This window comes from Parasteatoda tepidariorum, chromosome 6 (assembly GCF_982258835.1).
Source record: "Parasteatoda tepidariorum strain Cologne lab strain chromosome 6, Ptep-v5.0, whole genome shotgun sequence".
In the NCBI taxonomy this organism is placed as follows: domain Eukaryota; kingdom Metazoa; phylum Arthropoda; class Arachnida; order Araneae; family Theridiidae; genus Parasteatoda; species Parasteatoda tepidariorum.
The window spans coordinates 79,935,855-79,962,652 of NC_141760.1; the positions used below are offsets into that span (position 1 = coordinate 79,935,855).

At 30.0% G+C, this 26,798-nt stretch overlaps 1 protein-coding gene across 1 annotated transcript; it reads right to left on the reverse strand.

The window, feature by feature from the left end:
• Nucleotides 1-1,282: 1,282 nt before the first annotated feature.
• LOC139425208 (uncharacterized) lies at nt 1,283-26,292 on the reverse strand. The gene is made up of 2 exons (XM_071179098.2): nt 25,996-26,292; nt 1,283-3,230 (listed from the first exon to the last, which is right to left on the reverse strand). Exon 2 carries the CDS (start codon nt 3,228-3,230, stop codon nt 1,416-1,418), a length of 1,815 nt encoding a protein of 604 aa, XP_071035199.2. The 5' UTR covers nt 25,996-26,292; the 3' UTR covers nt 1,283-1,415.
• Nucleotides 26,293-26,798: the final 506 nt, after the last annotated feature.

The following is a 26,798-nucleotide window of genomic DNA, read 5'->3' on the forward strand; positions in this document are numbered from 1 at the left end:
TTGCAATTTTAACCATGTTTCTATAACCCTTAGATCAAGAGGTATTCACTGCACAGTTTTTGATATCCCATGTATAGAAAACTCAAAGTCTAATTTGATTAAAAGTTTAAATATTTTACCACAATTTTTTTAAAAATTTATTAACTTAATTTAGCTGTGTTTCGATATAAATGAAGATAATAGTTTTTAAAAATATTAAGTGTATATATATTCATATTTTAAAAATATTAATATAAAATATTAATTAATATGAGAAGAGGTAATCATGTAATCAAATAAATGTTTGAATAAAATTTACTAGAAAAATCGCTAACAGGAAGAGTAAAATAAGATTTAAAAAATAAAATTTTTTACTTATAAATGTACCATGTAATTAAAATCCCCAAACAAGTAATAGTTTTAAAAAATAAATTATATTTTAAAATAAAGAATTTCTTTTAAGAAAAATTTAAACATAGAAAATAATGTTTTTAAATAGAAATAAGGTTTTTAAAAAACAATTAAATATTTTTAAAACAAAGAATGTTTTTTGAAAATAAATAATATTCAACAAAATAAGAATTTTCTTATAAATAATAATAAAAATTTGATTTTCTTTAAATTAAAAAGCAATATTTAAAAAATAATAATAATAATTCCCTTCAACCAGTAATAAAAATAAATAATGATTTTAAAAAATCAATTTAGATTTTTGAAATTAAGAATTTCCTTAAACTTACAAATAATGTTATTAAAAATAAAAATTCCTTCAATAAGAATGCTTATATTTTTAAAAACAAGAAATTCCTATAAAATTTCTTTCAAAAAACAAACTTTTATGTTAAAAAATATAATTTTTAAAAACAAAATTTAAAGAAGCATGTCTCTAACTTCTTGATTGTTGAAAACATAATACTGTTAGTTCCCCTTTCAGTTTCAAACAAAGTAAGTACATGATCTTGTAATCTTTTTTTCCCCCAAGAAATTGCTGAAAAGGTTACAAGCGCACCACCCAAATGTGAGGAAGAGCGTCATGCTCTTCCTCGTTATATATTTTATTCTATAAGTTTCATCGGCAATAAACATTTGGTGTAAAAGCGGCGATAATCGCGCCAAGCTAGTTTACGGGCTAAGCAGTAGAATCATATGAGGCTTTGAGTCGAAGGGGAGGGAAAATGAAAACCTGGACCCGAGGATGAAACAACTACGACACCTTATTTTTTTTTTTAAATAAAATAAATGTTAAAAATTAGCCTGTTCTTGAGACTGAGAAAGGTATATGTTCCACTAAAATTGATAAAACATTTTATGATAATATGAAGATGAAATATTAAATTCACTACCCTAATAATCAAGTATTATGAAACATGAACAAATTTTTTCCTCAGTAGTTCCAGTTTTGTTTGTGGCACATTTGAACATAAGTTGTAGAAACCCTATGATTTTCTTCTCATAAACTGTATATCGGCGTTTTTAAATATGTTTTCAAATTCTTGTACTGACATCTTTTGGTAGCCAGGAGGAGGCAAATGATCTGATGGAGCATAATAAGCATGGAAAACTTGTTTGCTTTCACCGCCAGGCTTATGATCTTTATAATGCAGATCATTCACATCCACTTGTCCTAATTTTTGAATATCATTAGTATTTAAGCCATTCGTACCCACAAATATGGACTTTTCTTGATGGATTTGGCCGTCTCCAATATCACTGTAGATTTGTGGTTGTCCATAATACTTGTTTCCATAAGCAGCAAGATTACCGTTTGTTCGATTAGCCGTTGAACCATCGTAAACTCTTAATGAAGTTAAGGGTGGTGAACTAGCTGTATCGTACATAACGTCACGTGAGCCATCGTTTAAATTTTCTGTTTGTTTTGAAACAGGGACATGGACAATAGCCACCTCACGCTCCACGAGTGCTGGAGTACCTTGGATGTGGGTTAACACCGGTGGTTCTCGGTATAAACCACCCACTTTTGCGGACTTGTCGAAATAATTTCCGAGCATTTTTGGAAGTAGAGAATTTTTTAGCACTTTTGATAAACCGGCTTTGTTTTTAGGCAAGTTGCTGTATTGATAGCCCCCTAAAGCATAAGCTGGTTTTGTGGTACCAAGTACATTTACAGGATTGGCTGATTGATAATAAGTTGGTTTTGAAGACTGCTTATGTTCATAAGACTGACTTAATGTGGAATGGTATGATTCCTTTTTGGGACTGCTCTGCTCTGAAGGGGATTCATAAAGTTCGACATATTTTTCTCCAGGTCTTATTTTTCCGTTTCTTTGAAAATTTCCATGAGATGGTGGTAAATAATTTGATCCACCTTCATATTCATTGGTTTCGTGAGATTTAATATTTTGATGTAGTGATCCATGAGCTTCGATTGGAAAATCAGTTCCTCTAAAATTATTCATTGGTTGATATGCGTTACCATGTTCATGTTCCTGAGGATGCGCAGTGTCTAAATTATGATTGGAAGAACCAGATGAAACATAATAAACGGTGTTCTGGTTCTTATAAAGTTTCCTGGATGGCTGCATCAAATTGTGTATTGATGGAGATTGTATTGATTTGGGATCGTAGTGGAGATCGTTGAAACTTATGTGACCAATAGGTTTAACAGCATCATGGGACAGATCACCTAAAGCAGTTATTTTAAGGTAAGCCTTTTCGCCACCATGATCTATTGCTTTTAGGTCTTCAGGGTGCAACTCTTTGACTAGTGGTGGGGCATAAGGAGCAGGATTGTGCGAATTTTCATAAATATGGTGGGGTTTCCTGGGAATTTCTATGTATACAGGCTTGATTTCTACTTGTCTCTCTGGAGCTGGTTTGTCATATAAAGAGTCGTGCGGATAGTAGGAATAAGGACTTTTTGGATGATCTGAAACGGATACATGTTTATGTCTTTCTTGTCCCTGGAAATGCGAATCGGACGGAATGTCTTGATAATGAGAATGACCATAATGTCCTCCACTCGAATATCCTTCTTCATGATGAGGATGATAATGTGAAGAATAATCCGGAGAGTGCAAATTAGAAGAGTAGTGTCCGCCATGATCTGAATAGTGTGGCTGACTATCTGTATAGTGTTGCAGATGAGGTTTAGGTTTTGCTGAGCGTGAGCCAAAATAAAATGGATGCCCTGGAAGAATAGGAATCCATCCGCCATATATGATTTTGGGAGGAGTGAAACTGATGGAAAGACATATCAGTGACATCAAAATAAGGTAACTGAGAGATTGCATCTGTAAGAGAAAATAATATTATTAAAAATGTGCAGAGTTTTGAATTCATTTTAAAATTCGAAAAACATGTGCGATATATTGTTTTGAAATGCAAGGAGAGTTTGATTATTAATTAAAAATTTGTGAAATTATAAAAAGTATGAGTAGAAGAAAAGTGTTTCAGTGATGAGAGGATATAGTTTTTCTGATTTTTATTGTTTTCTAATTTTAAATGATTGTTTTCTGAAGATGATTATGATTTTAATTTTAAAAGATATAAAATTTATAAAGCAATTTAGTATGAGATTGTTTTTTTTATTGATTTTCATATTTTTAAAGATAATTAAAAATATAGCTTTGTGTTAATGAGTTTCAATTAGTAAAATTACAAAGTTGCATTAGTACTTGGTGTATAATGACGTATAGCACTTTTCAAATGACAATTTAAAAAACCCATAATTCTTTTATATTTTTCAGAATTCGAATGAAGAAAAAAGTAAAATTTTAATGAAGTTTTTATACATATACATCGGAAAAAAGTTGTCATTAATTGTGAATTCTTTTTTTTTTTTTTTTTTTGCAATAATAATAATGATTATAATAAAAAGAAATTTTAATGAAAATTTTACCGATTTCAAGTTGTAAAACATCATCTTCAAAACCAAATTTTAGTATTGCGAATATACATATTTCAGAATCACAAGATGAAAACATAATTTTCCTGACATGCCATTATAAAAACCTATTTAAATATAAATTCAGATTCCTTTTTTATAAAACTATTTTTTAAATAATTTTGTAAGTTAAATAATTACTTTTTTTAAAAAAAATATATTTGTCAATCTGAAATTAATGAAAATTGCCTGGTTACATTGAAACACAATTTGTTTTGTCATTTCAAAAGTTAACGAAAAAAATAAGTCAGTGAAAATATTTTGTGATTTGTTTATTTTTGCCTGTTTTTCAGTAATTATTCATAACGCAATTCAATTCCAATTTTAATTGTTTGATGTAAGTGTGGTATTCTGATTATAATTATATTTTTAAAATTGAACTAATTGTAAACTAAAGAACTTGAAACATCTGCAAAAATTTATAAAAAACCTGATTTAAATAAAATAATTTGCATTCTTTTGATTTCTGTAATTAAAATATCACTAGCTATGATTAATAGCAGCATTTCTTGAGCGAAGTATTGTAATTTCAACGCATACAATAAGATGTTTCTGTATAATGTGTTGCCATCTAATGGGAATTTCAGAAACTTGAATAGCATCTATTTGGAAACAACACTAAAGAACAGTTTGTTGTAAAAATGTCACCTATGGAAAAAGTTTCGCCATCACTATGCTGACACAAACCTTTCAATTTTATACTTAAAGTAATATTTGTGTAAATACAAATATTATACACAAGTTAATAAATTAATTATTTATGAACTTAGCATTTTTCTTATGGAAGTCTGAGACATTCGATTCTGATTTAAAAAAGATGCTATGATTAAAAAATTAACGTTTCATACACGTTTCATGAATTTAAAAAAACAATTTAAGATATTTTATTTTTTTGAATGTCATTTACTTTATTTTTCAAAATGGGAAAAACTATAAGGTTGGAGAATGTAACTAAATTATTAATAAGCTTGAATTTATATAAAATATTTAAACAAGCGGTAATAGTTATTTATATCAAATTAGCTTCTTATGATATAAAATTTTCTTTTGTGTAAGTAATTGTTCCAAAAGAATCCCTACGGTGGCTGTAGACTTTTTTTCGAACTGTTACAAGCAGCTAATAATAATAATAATATTAAACAGTTCCATGTACTAGCAGACAGAGTTAGCAAAACTAATTTTTTAAAAAAGCATTATCTCTACATATTTAATGAATCTTACATATTAGCATTACATTAGCAGAGTTACATATAGCATTATCTCTACATATTTAATGAGTTGACATGATTTACAAACAAGGAAATTTGAAACCAGGAATCACAGGTTGGTGGCGTTGGTTTTTGGGAAATGATATAAGGTTAAACCATTCTACACCACATCGTCCATTCGTCATTTGTTTTTTACTTATGCAATATTTTAAGTATAAAATTACTTGAAAAAAATCTAAATTATTGCTGAAAATAAAAATTTCTTCTTTCAAAAATGGATTTTTGTTTGAAAAATCAGATTTGATCCAATTCAGTTAAAATCATAGTTACTGATCAAGCAGCAATCGGCACCTTTTTCACACAAGTAAAAGAAATATTTATCCATAAACCTAAATATTTATTTCATATCAAATCAACCCAATCATATCTTGTACATAAAAAGAAAAATGTCAAATAATCTGATCTTTTCTCAAAGAAAATAATTAAGCTATTGATGGAGAAAGTATTGTTTAACGGTTCGTTTACTGACAGAATGAATTTAAACCTAGCAGAAAAAAAGTAGGTTGAATGTTTTTTTTTTCTTCTCTGCCTTCCCTGCCGGAATTATAATTGCATTCAAGTTCAATATCACCATTCTTTTTACGCCTTTACACCTGAGTGATTTTATGCTGATCTCGGAACGTGCCGAAATACTTTATTCGTGATTAACTATGCAAAAAGCAACGCTTGTGAGCGAAAATGATTTTTAGGGCAAGAGTTGATTAAAGTTTTTCTTTTTCTTAAAGTTTTCTTACTGCAAAACCCTAAGGAAAGCTCGTTTTTTTTCTTTTCTTTTTCTTCTTCTTCTAAATGGTAAATGTTGAAAAGTGTGAAGAAATTTGCAATAATTTGAACTTGACTAATCTAAAACACTCATAATTTTAATTTAAAAAATTAAAACATACATAGCCTATATACCAGGAAAAGTTAAGCACTGATTCGATCGGAAAAACAATACAAAAATGATTGCCTCAGAGTATATCCGGGTATTGATTTCAAGGCGGAGGCAGAGCCTGACTAAGGTAGGGGCATACGGGGCAGTTGTCCAGGACCCCACATCAGAGGGGGCCCCCAAATCAAATAGAAAGTTTATTTTAGGATTCCTTCTTTACAATCTTTTTTATATGAATTTTTTTAAACAAATTATCAGTACAGTGTAAAATCCATCAGTTTTACGTTAACTTCTTTTTAATCTATCGTATGAGCACCAAAGATCTATGCTTCATAAATCCATGACTTTCTAGAGCGGAATTCAGCTAAATTTTCGCAATTAGGGTGAACAAATTTGGCCAATCAAAAGCCTATATTTTTACATATCGCAAAATGCAATATATTTGTAAAAATACAGGATTCTGATTGGCTTAATTCAGTGTTTCCCCAACTTACGACTTTTGTGTACCCTTTCTAAATTTTTCGTAACGCTGTGTACCACCAATACAAAATTAATGAATTTTTTATTGTAAAAAAATTGCCCAAAAGAAATCACAACTGGCTGTTGATACCCCTAGTTATTAACTGTTAACTCTGCAAAAAATAGCCAATAGAAAATTACGTAATCGTAAATTTTCATGGCTAGCTTTGGTTTTAAATAAAATTTTGCGAAATTTTCGCTTGTTGCAAGATATGTTGCATAAGAGTACGTACCCCCGCTGAACTGTTCCCGTACCCCTGGGGGTACGCGTACCACACTTTGGGAAACACTGGCTTAATTGAACCATCATAGTCGAAAAAATTTAGCTGAATTCCGCCCTAATGTCAGCAAGGATATTAATTTTTCGCAGCTGGATGACAAAGTTAACAATTAGAAAACTGCATTCGGCATGATGGACATAGAATTGCAGAAAATCAGTAAAATGGACAGAACAATATTTCGTCTGACCGTCTAGTCAATTTTCTTGTTATATATGCATAATGAGGTAAAAATTTAAATACCTCCATAAAGTTCGGTTCTTCATAACTGAAGTAATGAAGCAGAAGGGGGCCCATAAAGAAATTTTTGCCCCGGGCCCCAATTAAGTTAAATCGGGCCCTGGGTGGAGGGGATATATCTATGTCCAAAAGTGTATTACAGTTTGATCGTAAAAATTTGAAATTATTTACACGACTTGAATTTTATCAACCTGAAATAGTAATTTAAAAATAATAATTACATTAAATGAAAAGTTAAGTCAGTATATTTTAATGTAATGATTTAGGGACACTGATTTTGGATCATGAACTGAATGACGTGAAAAAAAATCAAATGGGGATTGCTAAACATTTTAGGCTGTTCTTCGAAGGCTCTAATAAAGCTATTTTTTTATAACTGTAATAAATTTGTAACAATGATTCGTAACTGTTACCGTTTGTCTATCTTTATATGACTATTTTTATGCATTTTATGTTACCTCATTAAAAACATCATTTTTGTGTGAATTAAAAGCGCTTGTAATCTAATTTTTTTTAATATTTGAAAAGTTACTCTAACTCTATATTGTTGTACATATGTAAAAAAAAAAAGAAAAAATTAAATGGAAATTTCTAATTTTAATGATTTTTCATCTCGTAAATAAAATAGAAAAAAAAAATCTCGCCTCGTAGGCTATTTTTAAAAATTTCAAGAATGTCGGTCTAAAATAAAGTATTATGATTACAAAAAAAATGGGTCTTCCTAAATTTTATCGGTTTTAAGGCAAATGTGACAACGTATATTAAAATAGGACACTATTTAACGAACTTACATTTGTCCAATTTGAAAGATTCCTCATAAAATAATATCAAATATTTAAAAGAATTGGTTAAGCAGAGTGTTTAATGAGCAAAAGCTGATACTCTGCACTGATTCTAGAAAGCGGCGAAATCATCACAAAAGACAGGCACTTCTCCCAAATGCCCAGGATAGCCTGTCTGTTAGGGCGTTGCGCCTATGTGCAAGAGGTCGTGAGTTCGATCCCCCCCCCGTCCGAAGACTCTGCGTGTAGTAAATGGTGACTGGTCGATCGATCGGGTCACGACCGAATGAGCACCAGACCTCTATATTCCCATAAAAAATCATACCTCTGAGGGTACTAAATTAGAGATTGATCGTTCTATGGGTCAGGTCAAAATTACGATCTGTGGATGTATGAATGACTCCACCTCATAAACGGGTAGTGACATGTGTGGAGCTGAAGGACGTATTCTTGGCCATAGATGGCGCCACTGAAAAAACAAGAAACGCAACCTATGCTTTAAAAATCGCTTGCCTTTATCAAGCAGCCTTGTTGGTATTGGCAAATGGCATTGGAAGCAACAACAACAATTTGTCCCAAACAAAATTCTTGGGATTGTTGCAGCAGCAATAATAGTTTGTTAATGCAGGCAAAACAAAATTAGTTAACCTCAAAAAATTGCTTCTTTTTCAATGTAACAGCAGTGCAAATGGCCAAAAAAGTTAGCTACCAGCTCGGTGGCTAACTTTTACTTATCCTTCCTCCTTTACTTATCCTATACTCGGTTTTACTTATCCTTTCTTCATAGACAATGGATGTGCTATATCTTCGGCCATAGACAATGGGTAAGCAATTTGAGAGGGCAATTTTGATAATGTCACACAGATATGTGAAATTTTTTCGATTAAGAACCAAATATTCGATTTCTAAGTTAGAATCTAATTTTATTTATAACCTTCGTTGAACAGCCATCAATATTTAACTCTGTACTTTGGTTATTTTGAATCCAACCTAGTAGACAAGGTAAATATAGATTCAAACATTGGGATAAACTAGTCTTCGTGGTGGAATTTTTTTACTCGAACATGGGTCAACTCATCGGGAGGCGAGTGCTGTATACCATGTGCCATCGTTGTTACCATCGCTCGTAGGTATCTGGTGGGGAAAATTTGTCATTTGTCAGATATTTTAGGCCTATTTTTTTTTAAACATGTACTAATTATACCAAATGATTAGAATTTAGAGTTTACCTAAATGCATCTGATCATGCACTGGAAAACTATAACAGCAAAAAGCTCTCATGAATTTTAATTTCACTACATGATGATTGAAAATTGTTTTTTAAGCATCTATCTGAAGCTATTGTCCCCACATTTAGTACGTTAAAATATTCCAACATATCCGCATCAATTATACTAATCTTAATTAATAATAATTATAATTACTTTACTTTCGCATTTTCCATAAAAAAATATTTTTCAATTTTACACGTTGCAAATTATTAAAATAATTTGTACCACAAGGATTGCAGTGATGCGTTAGAATAGTAAAAAAAAAAAAAAAAAAAAAAAAAACAAATTCGTTGAAATTTTTAGAAATAAGCAAAATTAATAAATAAATTGTTTTTGAGCAAATGATTCTATAAACGTACTTATGGAATCAGTGAGTGAGTTCTTTGACACGGAGCCAGTGAAGCGAGCTCCCAATCACTTCAACTTAAAAGTTGTAAAAATTCGCTCATACATGCCGACTTCTCAAACAATTCAGTTCACAAATTTTCACGTGACATCGTAATTCTTAGTCTGATAATATATATTTTTTTCAACTTTTGAAATAATTTTGTGAAGAAAATTGACTTTAAGAATACATACTAAATTAACAAATAATAATATTTTATTCATTATATTCAGAAACGTTAGAAACGTTTCGGGTAGACCGATCTGAGTAAATTGCAAATATTTTCAATTTAGTAATGCGTAATTCATGTGATTTTTTTTCTTTTTATTGATTTCAATTCAGTTTTAATGATTTCATTTCAATAACATATATAGTTGGGTCTAGTATTGATACAAATAACATTTTCTTATTAATAAAATCTTATTTACACCTAATTTTTTATTGCAAATTCTGAAATCTTGTTTTTATAGCATTTTCTCTATATTTTACCTTCATTCATCTAAATGTTTTCTTTTTTATCTCTTTTATATTATTTCTAAAAAAAATGACCCTTCCGCCTTGTTTGCCTATTTCATTATTTTATTTATTATCATTATTAAAAGTTTATAATCATTATTAAAAACGAAAAAATAATTTTCTGAAAAGATCAACTGAATAACGGCTTTTAAAAAGTGTACAAAAGATATTTTTAATGATATTCATTGAAAAAAAAACTATCTACTGAAGGATATTTTTAATAAAATTCACGAAAAAGAAAAATCTGTTTTGCTAATATCGCGAATTCTTCTTTTAATAACGTTCTTTTGTACGCAATATACAAAATACCAATGTAAGGGAGATAAACGGAACGGAAACCGTTAACTAAACCATAAACAGTTAACCATTAATTAAACCAAAATAGCGGGACCGAAACGTCCTGTTTGTTTACATATCCAATCTACAAATTTCATTCCCTATGACCTAATATTTCAGCAAAATCAATTTGTTTGGATAAATTAAACATTAAAAGGAACTAAATATTAATTCCACAACTTTTTTTTTCATTGTACAAAATACTGATACCCTTTCAATGCGGATATAAGTTCAGAAATTTATGCTAGCAATTAATGAAGATATAATTACTAAGAGAAACAATTTCATTTAGGACTCAAAAACCTAAATATCTTATCAATGAAATCATAAGTTCGAAGCTTTGAATAAGGAAGGATTAAGAAGTTGAATTAATGATTAACTTTCACTCATCAGGAAAACAGCAGACGATCCTTATACATAAATAATAATACCTGTGAGAGGTATTTAGTAAGGCAAATGACAGGTTAATGACCGTTGTTGTCTTTTTTAGAGACACCGATCATCTGCTGTTATTGATTTTTATTGAAACATTTACACGTTCCTGGCGAAAATTGATTGATAATCAGCTATTACTTTTGATATGCTAACAGGAATTAATTATGAAGACCGGGTTGTTCTTTTTTTAATTATGTAAGCACCTAAATCAAATTTATTTTAGTAGATTTGCTTAAAGCGCTTCACAAATCAATTAAATCGGCAAAGTTCTATTTAAAGTTAGGGTGATCTTATTTAATATGACAAATAAGTTATAAATGACCAGTTTACTAAATTTTATTTCCTTAATGCAGGATATTTTCTTCTAAAATTATGGACGGGTGATTATAAAAGTAGAGCAATTCAAGATAAATAAAGACATCAAATAATTTATAGAAATAATGAACTATCAACTCTCGGTGACTGAGTGGTATCGCTTCGCGCTCACGTTCCACAGGTCAGGGGTTCAATCCTCGTACAGAGCAAGACTCAATCCCTTTAGCGGTTTGATAAAGTGAGTATCAAGCATGCTTGGGGACTAAACACTAGGGATTAAGCATCTTTGTTTTTTACCTAGTGTCCAGGTTCAGGAAAACCGGCATGGGCACAGTAAGCCTTAGTCCTCCTTGGGTTGTCGCGCCACTGAGTTTAGTTAAATATCACGAATAACTATAGTTTGTCTACTGTAAGAACTCCCCCAGCCACTAAGTCTGAGACCGTCTGCTGCTATGGAAACAAGAATAGTGCATTTCAGGAAGGGTAGCTTTTCTTCACTCTAGGGCTAACACAGTAGACTGACGAAAATTATCCCCTTTCGCTCGCCGATCAAAGTCAAAACCTATTCTAAATAATGATCCCACACCCCTACTTGAAATAGTTATACCTCGTTACCTTAGTCACCGCCACGGGTCCAGACGAATGACTAGGGGAGTTCTTACTATAGACAAACTATATGTCGACAAAAATGTCTAAATAGTTTTTTGAGCTGCGGTGGCTAAGGGGATAGAGAGTTTGCCTTCCAATGAGGGGATCAAAGTTCGAATCCCTGCGGTGCGATTAATGCGAATTCTGCTCGCATCAACCCCAGTACTGCAGCAAAAATATCTTCAATGGTAGATGGATCATGGGTTAGAATCCCCTTTGACTCGAGTTAATCATGAGAGGTTTTCGTGGTTTTCCTCTCCGTGTGACGCAAATACGGGTTAGTTGCACAAAAAGTCTTTTTAAAAATTGTAATACCAATAAAAATGAACGGAGTTGAATATTGATAGTCATAAACTCAGAATTTGGTCGTGTGTTCAACGCTGAGTTCATTAAATAATTACAATAAAAAAATATTCTATTTTAACATTCTAATGAAATGAGAAAAAAAAGATAATGAGGGTTTTTGATTATTAATTTTTATTATGAGATCAAGTTTTTTATTAAAATAGCTATTTGAAAAATAAATAAATAATGATAAGTTTCAGTTTTCAATTTAAAATAGCCTGTTTATAATTATTTAAGCGTTTGTCTTGATTAATCAAAATATTTTCATGCGTAAAAGAAAACATTTTTATTTGTTGGGGTCACATTTTAAAATTAGCTTAAATTGACCGATTGAAGAATTGTGAAGTTCCTGTATACATAAAAAGATACAATAAATTGTATAATAATGACTGAATCTGGACTGTGTGAAAGAGAGATTTAAGGAGAAAAAATTGCAATTCTTCAAGAGCTCATAATATTTCCAGGCAGGATTCGTTGAATTAAATGAGATGATTTTTTAAAAAAAAATCAAATCATATTTTTTTTTTAAAGAAATAATCAATTTAAAAATCTACTGAGCATCTCACTATGAGGCAGTGCAAAATTTTCACGAGTTTAAAAATAATTTGCTAACATACGAGTATAACTGCATTAATAAGTTTTAAATTGCAGAATTTCATTAATACTATGTGTAATAAATTACAGCACTATTGAGATGACATTTCAAAATTTTTAATTTTCTGTTCTTTTGAGAATGTAATAAGCGAATAAAGTCAAATTTAATGTACAGTGTGAACAAAATTATGATTTTTGTGGCTTTCATTATAAGTAATATAAATTTTTTCAAAATTAAATTAAGTTAATGAAAATGAATGGAAAAAAATACATATATATGCATATAACTTTAACGAGATATATTTAAGTATGAATCTTTTGATAAACAATATTAAACTTTTCACCCTGAAGCATCTGTTAAAAAATTATAAGACTACCAGGTAAAATGAACTTTTTTACAAAACTAAATGTTGATCCACCATTTTTCTGGAAAACTTATTTTGCGATTGCGAATAGACAATTTATGTTTCATAGTAAGTTTTTAAATGTATTTTACTTATCCCGAGTTGATAATTCACGCTTCCTGCCGGATCTTTTATATTTTCCATTAGAATTAAATATTTTCCATTAGAATATCTTTTTCTTAAAATATTGCGAATATACTAGTCTTAGAACGTTTAATTAATTACATATTTCACGTTCCGACTTTCCAGAGACTTTAAAATAATTAATTTTTCAAATTTCTAGCTCAAATGATTGGGTACTCGCACTTCCGGAAAAAGATCACGAATACCCACTAACGTGACGAATGACGTCAGTGTCAGTGAATCGTTTATAAGCAAAATGGCATGTTAAAGTTAGCTAAGTTTCTCCACATATGTTAGAATTCTAATTAGCGGGAAGTTAATTAAATGCAGCGCCGTATCGCACATTGAATTTGTTGAAATATAATTCTTTCTCATCTACTTCTTTTACTTAATTTAGATTTATTATTTTTTTTATGTGTTTTATTGTAACCGTGGTATATTTTTGCTTTGTGTACCTGGCAATTTCAATGCATAATTAGTTTATATTCTACATGTCTTCATGCTTGTCTTTGTGTTAAGAAAGAAATATATAATGAAAGAATTGAAATCTTTGTGTAAGAATATAGAATGTGTCACTTAAAAGTTTTGATATTTGACGGGCTTGGCTTTCTCGTTAAATAAAAAGAACAGTTTCTAGAATGTAAAGAACAGTTGCTAACGTAAATCAATGCTACGTTTTAACAACCAATCAGGATCGAGATACCCACTCTATGTCACTTGCAGGTATCCCATTCTTTTCAGTGTGACAGAGTGAACATCTTATGAAAATAAACAAATTAAATTCGTAATTTCTTTGTAGTATTATCGTTTGCGTTTTCAGCCGTGCAAACTTACAGTTTACGTAAGATTTTCAAAGAAAAGATTAAAACATTTAGAAAACTCAAACGATTTTGAAAAGAGAAATAGGTGGTCTTATACATATGTAACACCCGTATTTTAAAAAATCGTTTGCTGTGTGAAATTAACTCAATTTTTTTTCACTTTTTGTTTCATTTGAGAAAATATAACTTATTTCAGTTGCTTCACTATTTTAAAATTAATCATTTCATGCAGTGTACCATAAAAATGAGCAATATTTGGGGTGGTCTTATTGGTTATAATTTCTTTTTCTTTTTTTAAATTTTATTTTCTTATTTTCAATAAATGTAAAAGATAAGTTACTCTACACAGAAATCTTTGACAAACTGCAGTTAAGATAAGATATAAAGCAACAGAACTTGTCGTGTTTCTCTTCTTTTTTTTTTAAAGAAAAGTTCTGTGAAATTTTTAGGATTTTTTTTCTAATTTACCCTGTTTTTCAGTAACAATTATACATCCCCTCTCCATTTTCAATAAATTAGTATTATTCATTTGTCTGCATTATGCATTATTATAAAAAAGTATTTAATGTGGCAATACATTTTGAAATGTATTGTTAAGATGTTTTAATAATACTACACTCCAGTTATAGCTATAAAATTAAAATAATTCTAAACTGAATTTCTTAAGGTATTTTTAAAGAAAATCGTTTTTAAAAAATGAAATTTAATGTAATATATCGAATATTTCATTAATTAATTTTTTTAAAATTAGTCGTTAAGCTTACGAACCCAATTGCTTACTGAATGTGCTTTAGAATAAAGTAGTAAAATAGTAAAATGAAAGACTAAATCTCGACCTTATAAAAGGCGACTGGAAAAAAAGGGGAGTTAAGACTCAAATTAAAAATTAGAATTGCATTGGAACCCATGGTCGGAAATGTCGTAATACGCAGCTAGGGGCACTTTCCTATTGTGATGAAAAAATTCATAATTGTGAAACACCCCTAGCGGCATATGATGACATTTCCGAGCATTTGTTTCGATGCAATTTTAATTCTGACGATGCGCCTCGCACCTCTAAGAGGCTTCTCACACCATTTATGCAACTCCCTGTTTTATATAACGTTTTTAAACTTAAACATTTCTACAAAAAATAGACTAAAAATGTCATTAAAACACTAGCTTGGAGAGAGAAATCGATTATAGATTTAAAATCAGCGATACGATAGTGTCTAATGTCTGTTAAAAAAATCTCATGAATAGAAAAAAAAATGTTTCCCAGTGTTATTTAACTACTGTGCATTTTAAACAGTGATTAATTGTATCCAATGTTTAACTTTTAGTAATATTTGAGGTTGATCAACTTTTGAATAAAGGCGGATGAGTAGATTTCAAAATCCCCTTCCTTTAAACCAATTTTTGGTACATGCACTTCCAGTGTTTGAAATGTTAAAAAATAATAATAATGATCTTTGTAGAGCAATATGATGCGTGAAGAGTGAAAAAGTGATATAGTGCTAAGAGTCTGAACTTTACAAGTAATGTGAATTTAATCGAAAAAATGTGTTTTTGCAAAAAAGGATCTCATTTGTTCGTTTTATTTTTAGCCTGCCTTAAGGTATTATGTAAACATTACGTAAACCAGTGTTTCCCAAACTTACGACTTTTGTGTACCCTTTCTAAATTTTTCGTAACGTTGGGTAGCACTAATAAAAAAATGAATGTATTTTTTACTGTAAAAAAATTGCATAAAAGTTAAAAATTACAGCTAGCTGTTGACACCACTATTTATAAACTGTTAACTCTGCAAAAAATAGCCAATAGAAAAATACGTAATCGTAAATTTTCATGGCTAGCTTTGTTTTTAAATAAGATTTATTGAAATTTTCGTGTTTTGGAAGATATTTCGCATAAGAACGCGTACCCCAGGTAAACTGTTCCCGTACCCCTGGGGGTACGCGTACCACATTTTGGGAAACACTGACGTAGACGAACAAAGAAGGGTAGGGTTATGATCAATCTTTACGCAAGGCAATATATGTAATTTTACATTTTGTAATCGTCGTTGAATAACCGATCAAATTTTGAGTTTACGACTACTAATGTTCAACTTAACTTCGTAGCCCTTTAATTTTGAACCCAATCCAGAAGACAAGGGAACTCCTGGATCAAGTATTGGGAGAAATTTGCCTTCATGGAGGACTTTTTAACCTCCCACGTGGGACACTAACCCACGATCCATCTACCACTGAGGATATTTTACGTCAGCACAGTGGTCGGTGCGAGTTGGGTGCTGGCTGAATCCATATCGACCAGTCATCCCTGGGATTCGAACCCGGTTCACCTCATTGGAAGGCGAACGCTCTATCCCCTCAGCCACCACGAATCACATACCTTTTATTGAAAAAAAAATGTGTTGTCATTTTCATGGAGAAAAAATATGCATTTTGATCTTTTTTAAAAAAAGTATCTCGTTAAAGAATTTGCAATTCGCGTCCTTTTTTTATTAAGAAAGTGAGAGGCAAACCAAAACCACCAAAAATATGTTTGCAGCCACTAATTACAATTCAGAATTTAAAAATGGAGTTATTCATAGAAAAAAAATATTCGAGGATAATAGTATTTTATTAATATTGCATACGTTCAGCGGAATATAAATTCATGTTCCATTTGGGAAACGATCGAGTTTATTTTTGCTTTCCTTTTTTTCAAATGTATAATTTTAACCAGAAAAAAAAACAGCGTTATTAACTTCTAAATGCTGAATTCATAACAAAGGATTATAGCTTTGCAAAACATCGAATATCGATTCAACATTTAAAAAGCCATTGTCTTTTAGAATGAATTATATGAAACTGATAACAATAAGCTCTGAGAAATCCCACAGTATTCATGTTTTATTTCTATCTTATTGTTCTTAAATGCTCCCTTAACGCTTCCTTATGGAACTCAATGAGCTGCAATAATGTAAAAGAAGTCAGAAAATAAAGGAAATTCCAATTGAAATGAAAACAAGAAAATTCTAATTTTGGTTCAGACACCGAGCTGTAAATAACTACTGACACAGCAGCAGCCATATTGTCTTAATCAATCACCATTGGAGCGAGATCAATGGAACTCATAGTTTACCAAGAAAAAAAAAATGCCACTTCCTAATGGCTACATAATTTTAAGCGTGTGCTCCAATTGTTGAATGAAAGGCGCAGCAACCCAGATTTGATTTCTTATTAAATTCTAAAAGGTGACCCGTTTCTCGACTTTCTGGAAGGTGAGAAGAAAGCGAACACAAAAGACTAATCAAATGTCCGATGATAGGAAAATTGTGGTAGAGATGTGTTGTTCGATAAGAAAAGGACGGAAGGGAGGGGGGAGGGCTAATTTATTTGTGTTTTCGTAGCGTCTTTATTACTATAAAAAGAAAAACTAATGCAACAGTTTTTTCTTTTCTTTTTTAGGATGGTCAGGTGTTTTGAAGGAAAAAAAATGGAGAGTTTCTTTTCTTTAGGCATAAAAGTCACCGACAGATAATAGCAGGAAGATAATCCACTTTTTTAATTGCAGCATAAAAGTATCTTTTTCTAAAAATAACATAGGAGAGGATTAACTTCATTTTAGAGAATTTAGGAAAATATCATTAACTTAGTTATTTGATGACAAAATCCAGAATTTAGGATAAATTAAGAATATATTTATTTTATAGTTACAAAAAAATTTTTCCTTGTCAAAAAAACGTAGTCAAATGTACTTTTTATTAGTATTATATACATGTTAGGAGTTTAAATATCATATATATGTTAGGATGCGTTTTTTATAAGCATTATATATATGTTTTACTTGGTGAGAAATTTTTAGAAATATGTGGATAGAATGAAAGAGGACCAGTCTTAAATTCTCTTTCTTTTCTTTCTTTTTTTTTTTGCAAAAAAATAAATAAATAATATTTAAAAAATTATTTATCTTTATGAGTTTCTTAATGTACTTAAATCTTCAAATTACACAATAAATTTTCTAAAGTTCAATTTTAAATAAAAAAAAATTCATTTGTTGGACTTTAAATAAATGTGGTTTCACTAATGAGCACTATGGTTCAAATTTAACATAAACTGAAATATATATTTAAAATACTTTTTTTTTTTAAATCAACAGAATGCTCATTTTATAACAGTGTTTAATACCATATAAATAAGAAAAGACATAGCGTTGTATACATAAACACGCGTTGTGTATGATATTAATTTCTCAAATTATAAATGGCCTTTTTTCAAAGCAATGTTTCATATTATCCAAGACAAGGCCGTGCTTAGGGAATAACCCTAGAATTCAAGCAATATTTGAATTTTGTGCCATTTGCGTTTAAAAAAAATATTAACAACTAAATGAAAATTTCAAAAGCACGATATGACATAAAAACCGCGCAAGCTGTTTACGCGATTTCATACATAAAATTTTACGAAGCAATCAATATATATATAAATGAATGTCTGCGCATGGGTGAGTGTCCTTTATAGACTCTTACGAGGGTTGCTATTTATAATTCTGGCCTAATAATGAAAAAACAAATATGTAGGATCGAAATTGATTTTATTGTTTTTTAAAATATTCTCCATGATGATCAATACACTTTTGCATGCGTTTGAACCAATTTTCAAAGCACTTTTTCCAGTCCGATTGAGGTAACTCCAAAACATGCGTTTTGAATGCATCAACCGCTTCTTCGGGGGTCGAAAATCGTTGTCCACGTAATTTATTTTTGACGTGTGGGAATAAGAAGAAGTCATTGGGTGCCAAATCAGGGCTGCACGGCGGATGACCCATCAGTTCGATCTTTCGCTCCGTCAGAAATGCCTTTGTTTGAGTCGATGTGTGAGAGCTCACATTGTCATGATGAAGAATGATTCGCCTGTTCTTCTGATTTTTTCGAATTTCTCCGATGACTTCTGGCAAACAAATGGTCGTGTACCATTCAGAATTGACCATCCTGCGTTGCTCTAACGCCACTGTTGCCACATGACCGTTAATGCCGAAGAAACAGGTATTTAGTATTTAATTACTTTTTATTCGCTATGTTATATAAATTCAATGAGCAACGTAGCATTCGTGGATTACGTCACCAAATAAATATTGGTTAAAGCAACCAGATTGTTGTGGTTTTCTTCTCCCTGCAGGCAGATGAGGACTAATTTCACTCATGTTTGGAGAGTTTGTACTAATGCTTGATCCAAGAGTTCTCTAGTGTTCTGAGTGAGGTTCATATGTACAAAGCTATGTAGTTTTACATTGATATAGCCGAAAAGTCAATATATATAACTCAAGTGACAAAATAATACATATTTCTAATGCAATTTCTGTTAAATTTTAATTGCATCTAAATGTTTCGATAAATAAAATACGCGAAAATATTTTTGAAGATAACTAGGAATTTTAAATAATTTCATCTGTTTTATAAACCCAATAATATTAGTATTATTACATAATATTAGTCAAAAATAGAAGGAAAAAAAATTACTTTATTTACCATTGCCATCACCTTACAAAAAAGAAAGTTTCTCTTGTTTATTAATGACATAATTAATAATTATCTTTTGCTTTTAGTTGTTTCCTACATTATTAAAATCACTAGTGAATTGATAAATAATTACGAGTTAAAAAAATAATGCTTAACTCTTAATCAATTATACAACCGATAAGTTAATTTACATAATAAATCCATAATTTTCCTAAAATCAAAATATTGAAACATAAAAAATTTACTTCGATTCGCTGTTTAGGCAAACATTTTATTTCATTTTCTTAAAATAAAGAAAATGGATTCTATGTCTGTTAAATAAAATAAAAATATTTAATAAATGAAAACGTCTTCGTGAAAAAACTTTAAGTAAACTTTTTAAATAGTTTTCCCTAGAAAGTAGAACAGCAAACTGTTGAAGGTATATTACATTTTTTTAAAAATCAATTAGGGTGTGGGAAAATTTAAAAGCGAAAAAGTATCAACACAAAGGAATAATAGATAGAATAAACTGATTTATTTAGAATTAAAAAAGAAGTAGGTAATGCTTTCCTTACCATCGTGAAATAAATCTTAAGCGGATTATTAAGGCCACTAATACCTTTTCAACTATTAGGATAAAGATATTTGTTTGCAATATTTGTGGTTAACAGTTTTAATAATGGAACATCTTGAAATTTAGAATAATAAATTGTTACAGTATCGTGCAAGCCACATAATTTCATTGTCACATAATTTGCTTCAATTCTTAAAACGCTATGTTTAATATGAATCATAAAACGCTTTGTGCAGCTTCAACGATTTTATGAAATTTTACGTAAAAAAAAAATGACTAAAACATTTGAATCGAATGCTTTTGTAAGAACTTTCATGATAATTTTAAGATAGTTATCATCATAAAAAACCATTGAAAGTTAATGTGTAGTTTACGATACATCTTAAATTGAATGTTCTTTCAATTGTTACTGGTGGAATACCATTATAATTTTGGTTAAGTTTTTCTGAAATAGATTCGACATTTTAATGATACACTGATTCAGTATTTTGCCGATTTATTAATATGCGGATTTAGTGATTCGGTGATTCACAACGCCTTTTCACACAGTTATTTATTTTCTAATTTCCTTCCATCTTCACTTCTTTTATTTGCTCACTACTTCTTTTCTATCAGAGAACTTCTTCAGATTAAGTCCAGAGCTCTTCTTTGAAAAAAAATTTTCATATATATTCTTTTGATTATTATTTTTTTTGTGCGTGTGCTGCTGTACAAGCATACAAAATTTGTTCACCAATCATTTAGGAAACTTCTTTTCTTTTTTAAAAAAAAAATGGTTTAAAAAAAATGGTTTAATTTTTAATGTAAGTGTATATGCTTTAATATCAATAATTTTGCATATTCTTTCATTAAAATTATCCGAACTTTTATTCGTCTTTAGTATTTCTCTATTCTAATTCTTTCTTTCTTTTTTTTTAAATAAATATATAAAAAGTTTCTAAATTTAAAATTGAATCTTTTTATCATTTTTTAAAGAAAAATCATATATTGACATTGAAAATAAAAACTTTTATTTCTTAGGAAAAGATAATTAGACATTTTTTAATTTATGAAAATATCTATAAAAGGCAACTTTCTCCGAATTTCATACGTCACTTTCTTAATTTTTATACATACATCATTTTAAAGATGAAAAAGAAGTGATCCCTCAGGGAAAAATTCGAAGCTTCAGCATTACAACACGAGGAGGGGGAATTAAGATATAAACATGATCTCCCCCCCCCTATTTTAAAGAAAACTAATAACATCTGTATTTTTTAAATACCAAAATGAATCTCGAAAATTTTTGTGTTCCGGACTTAATTAAGAATTAATTGTTTAAGAATCAGTCATTAAAATGGTTGGCATAGTGGTGCGTGCCTGTAATAATATTCTTTTAAAATTAAAGGTGATCGATTTTGTAAACGAGAAAATGTAAAATAAACTAATTAAACAAATGCGCGAAAAATAAAAACCTCGAATAAAGTATATGTATTAAGCAGTGGTTCCCAAATGGCGGCCCGCGAACTAAAATATATTAGTTGTCATTTTTTTGCGGACAATTTTCTTAAACAATCTATATGGATTTAAAATACTTTTCTTTCGTTAAAAAACAAACAAACAAATTTCTTCGTTTCTGTGAAATTTAACATACCAACGATGAAAAAAAATTTATTTCTCAGGTTTTGCATCCAAGAAAATATTTATTCAAATACAAAAACAATCGTGTATGTTGCCCTTTTTTATTTCGTTTTTTTGTATTTTGGGAATATAATTTAGCATGTGCGTATCAGAAATTTTCTCGAAGTAACTCTCCGATATAACTTTTTGAAACCATTCATTTTGGACGAAATTATTTACATTTGTAAATTTTAAAACGCATAAAGGAGGTAATGAATATCATGTTTTGTTTGAATTCTCTGAACTGAATATGGCCTGAGCGGAAAAGTAAAAGAAAAAAAAAATTAATTTCAGATTCTTGATAATTTTTTGTTGTTGTTGTTGCTTTTCCCGTCAAGTAACAATTTTCTTCTTACGTAGAAGTAACAACGCGCATGCGCAATGAAAAAAAAAAAAATGAATGTAGCTGTTGAGCTTAAAATTGCAATGTAATCTCTTTTCTTTTCTCTAATTAAATACTTAAAATATTCTTAGATTTGACTGTTGAATTAGAATTGCGTTGATTTCCTCTTAATCGAATTTTTAGAATTACTTTGATCATTTCCTGATAGAATTTCTAAAATCAGATTTTATAGATGAACCACCAGTTGCTATAAATACAAATAAGTCAAAAATAATGTTAATTTATCAGAGAATTAAATTTAAAAGAAAAAAAATCTTGTCACCAAGTTTCTGATTAAAAGAAGATTCAAAATGATCAAAGTAATTGCATTATTCCTAATGCTTGTTATTTTGTATTTTAATATTAAAAAAAATTATATTTAAAAGCAAAATATAATTCTTATTTTATTAAGTTTCCATTCGAAGGTAAGTACACTTCCTCGGTTCCTGTTGCACGCGCCAATGAGTGTCAGTTGTGTTACCTATCTGTTGCACATTAATTGTTTAATACATACATTAAAGTTATAGTAGCCAGAATTTTTAATATGCAATTAAATACTTTTTATAATCTACTTCTTATTTTAATTTATAATTCAATTGTTTTGTTTTGTACAATTTGATAAAAATCTGACAGTAATATTTAATGTTCCTTCAAACATAAAAGAGTCCTATATAAAATTTTTATAAATTTGCAGCCCGCCATTTGACTGGTGTTTTTAATTGAGGCCCCCTGCCTCAGGTAAGTTGGAAACCCCTGGATAAAGAATAAGAAAGTAAGAACGTTCATCATAGATGTTATATAACATCATAGACGTTATTATATAGAGCTGAGTAATTTAAAAATTATAAAGCTTTCAAAATGCAGCAAAAAAAGAAAAAAAAAACGCATATGTGAAATTTATATATCAGGTTTCTTTAAAATTTGTGAGACAAAGAAAAAACAAAAACTATTAAAAAAATTGAAGATCAACTGGGATGAACGGCTTATGTCCATCAAAGCTAATTCTTAGAGAAAAAAAAAACGAATTTCAAGGCGGAAAAGAACAGTTTTTCCTCAGCAGGGTTCATCGTAAATACTCTCAGTATTATAATCTGCGTAATAACTCTGAGGGAGAACTGATTTTCCACGTCATTGATTTTTCAAAGCTTAGTAATCCTCAAAATGCAACAGATAGCTATCCAATCTTCATTTATTGTGAAAAATGGACATTAACCGTTTTCCTCCCCTTGATCTTCAGTTAAAAAAGAAATGATAAAGAAAAAGGAAAAAAAAAAGCATATCAAATTAGAAAAGCATCTCAATTAGTAAAAATTAAGTATCGTCAGCTGCTTTAAAAATATATGTAATAAAGATATTTTAAACCAGGCGCAGAACTTAACGAATTTAAAACGTTAAATAGAATAACAACAAGAAAAAGCTGCTGGAATTGCTACAAAAATTAATTTTTTTAAAAACAACTGGGTACTTGCACTTTAAGAAGAAGAAGAAGACCTCCCATACTCACACATGTGACCTATGACGTCAGCGCCAGCTAATCTTTATCAGTAAAATGACGTAGTTAATTTGAGCTAAGTTTCTCTACGTAAGTTAGAATGTTAATTAACGATACGTTAATAAAATACAGAGCCGTATCGCACGTGAAAACAGTTGAAATAACTCTTTCTCGTCTACTTCTTTTACTTAACTTAGATTTATTATTTGTTTATGTATTTTATTGTAACCGTGATATATTTTTTGTTTTGTGTACCTGGCAACTTAGATGCATAATTAGTTTGTTTATGTTCCATGTGACTTCGTGCTTGTCTTTGTGTTAAGTCTCTGACTAAAAATATATAGTGAAAGAATTGAAATCTTTGAGAAAGAATCTTTGTGAAAAAAATTTAGAATGTATGACTTAAGAAAATTTATACTTGATGAGCTTGGTTTACTCGAAATAGAATGGAAAGAACAGTTGCTAACGCAAACAAATGCCGCGATTCATCAACCAATTGGGATAGTGATAACCACACTACGTCACTCGCAGGTATCCCTTTGAGAATTTATGTGCTATAAAATAAAACTTAAAAAATTGCAACAGCTTTCTGTATCGAAAATCTAAACACACCACTTATAGTGTAATCAACTATTATGGAAGTAAAAGTTTTATGGCCTTGGAAGGCACTATATTGGATGGCCAAACGATTTAGTTTCTTTTTTTAGATATTCAAAGTGTACAGATTTTATTTTAATGGACGATAACGCACTGACATAGAATTGCTAACAAGATCTGCAGGCTTAAACACGACAGAAAATGTTTGTGACTAGTTACTGTTTTGAGTTTTTTACTGAAACAAGGGTTACTATCTACACAGGACTACAAGGGTTAAGGGTTACAGTTGTTTTAGGACCAACAACAGAGAGGATTCAAATAAATCGTACTCAGCAGTTCGTCCCGGAACTTTTTGAACCTAAAAAAATTTGTCTCTCTAAATAATAAGTCTAAGTGCTACTCATTAATTATCGCTAACTGCCAATTAAGTTAGCTAATTACATTGCAAAAAACTACAGTTGGAAAAGATAAATATACCCCGAATAACTTTGTTTCCGGATAACTGCTTATACCTTAGTTAACAATCTTCATAAATAAGAAAATCACTTTAGTTAATAAGTGTTTTATTGGTAGGAAAGGGAATTATAAATTTAAGGGTTCTTTCAGCTTTTTTAATCATGAATCCTAAATACATAAATTTTGAAAGTGAAAATACTACCCTAGAAATAAAAGCGTAAAAAATTAGCATGAAAGAAGCATAGTCGTTTAAAAAAAACGTAATACCTGCACATTACAGTGCAGTGTACGAGTATAATGTAATTTACCAATGCGCAATGTAATTGTACAGTAATTGTAAAACACGATATATGTAATTGCAAAACACAATGTAATTTACCAATGCAAGTTCGAGTATAAATTTAAATCCAAGTTCATAGTCATCCGCATTTTTACTGGGGGTGAAACTACTTCAGATATTCTAGGGAAGAATTGTCTGGAATGCATACGTAAAGACTGTATTTTTTAAATATTATGATTAAAAACAGTATGACAGTAACACTAAAATAGAGTAAATAAACAAATGAAACTATTATTTAAAAAACAACAAACATATTATGACCAGAATATGCATTAGAAGGAATATTGTCTGATATGCTGATTTCAATGCCCGATGGTCACATCCCAGTATGGAGATATATTATCACCTATGATACAGAGATTATCGGTTAGAATTCGATTGCTGTCGGACTAACAGTAAGAGATCTCACGGGCTTCATCTCCGTTTTTTATGTTTAATTTAGAAGCTTTCTTTTCTTCTAAATTTGATTCAGAATTACTAAGTTACCTATCAAGAGATCAACTGAGTAAAACATGATTAAAAAAAAAAAAAAATCTGCAGTCCTCGATTGTTTCTTTCATTCAGAGATTCAAAAACATGCGAAATTTATTTCAAGAGTTAATCCTTAGAGATAAAATAGTTTGAGGATAACCTGAAAAAAAAACGGTATATTCTCATAAAATTAATAGCTACGTTTTTTTTTTCTTTCTACATCTAGATGTCACGGCTGAAGGAATTTAATTAATTTTCACTTGTAAAAGATTTTTTAAAATTAAATATTTATTGTTCGGTTGATGGCATAATTTTTAATAATTCTACTTGTTGCTAACCATGCGCGTTTCACATTTGAAACTGTAAAAAACGAATCGCATAAAAACAATTAATCGTTTCCAAAACTACAGTCCATTTATTTCGAATTCGTCCATATAAATAGTATTTATTCTATAGACTCCCGTCTCTAAAAAGCATTATAATATCGGAGAGAAATATAAAAGGATTAATATAAACAACTTACTTTTGCTATGATAGTCCAGATGCTTCCAAATCAGCCACTTTCTAATTCCCGCTCTGATGCACAGAGTTAAAAAGAAAGTGAGAGCAATGTTTTAGTAAGCTGGGATAAAAGATGATAGAGAACTCGGGAGAAGGAAGGATAAATATGATGTTTCACGATTCACAATTCAATATCTCCATCTGCCAGCACTTTTTCTTCTGGGCGTTTGCTTTCTCTTCGCCATATTGAGGACACCCTCAAGGTTAGTGAACAAGAACGGATTCTCTTTACTTGAGGGCATTGAGCGATGAAATCGTTCTAAAAGAAGTTAAAATAGAATTATAGAAGATCAAATGGTGCCACTTTGTACAACGGGGATTTTTGAAACCAATTAGTATTGCTCATTAATAGCTTCCCATTTGCAGATGGAATAATCTATTGTAGTTGCGGCCATCAAGCAAACGATAATCTGTGTATTATGATACTCCAAAAGACAGCGATAACGATGGACAATGGCTAATTGTCACTAAAGAATAATGGAACTTCTTTTCGTTTCTGGCCCAAATATTAAACGCACACCAATTAAAGTCTGTGTTAAAAATTTCAAACATCACGGTGTTCTTTTTGTTGTAAGTCTTCTTTTTTATAATTAGGTAATGAAAAAGTAAAATATGAGAAAAGGAAATGTAATCTTCTTTAATCAACTATGTAATGCATTTTTCACTTAATTATAATATTGAAATAGTGTGATATGTTCTTCATTTTTTCTGAAAATGAGATAACGAACGATTTTGACCTGTTTCAATACTGGCTTTTCTTTAACC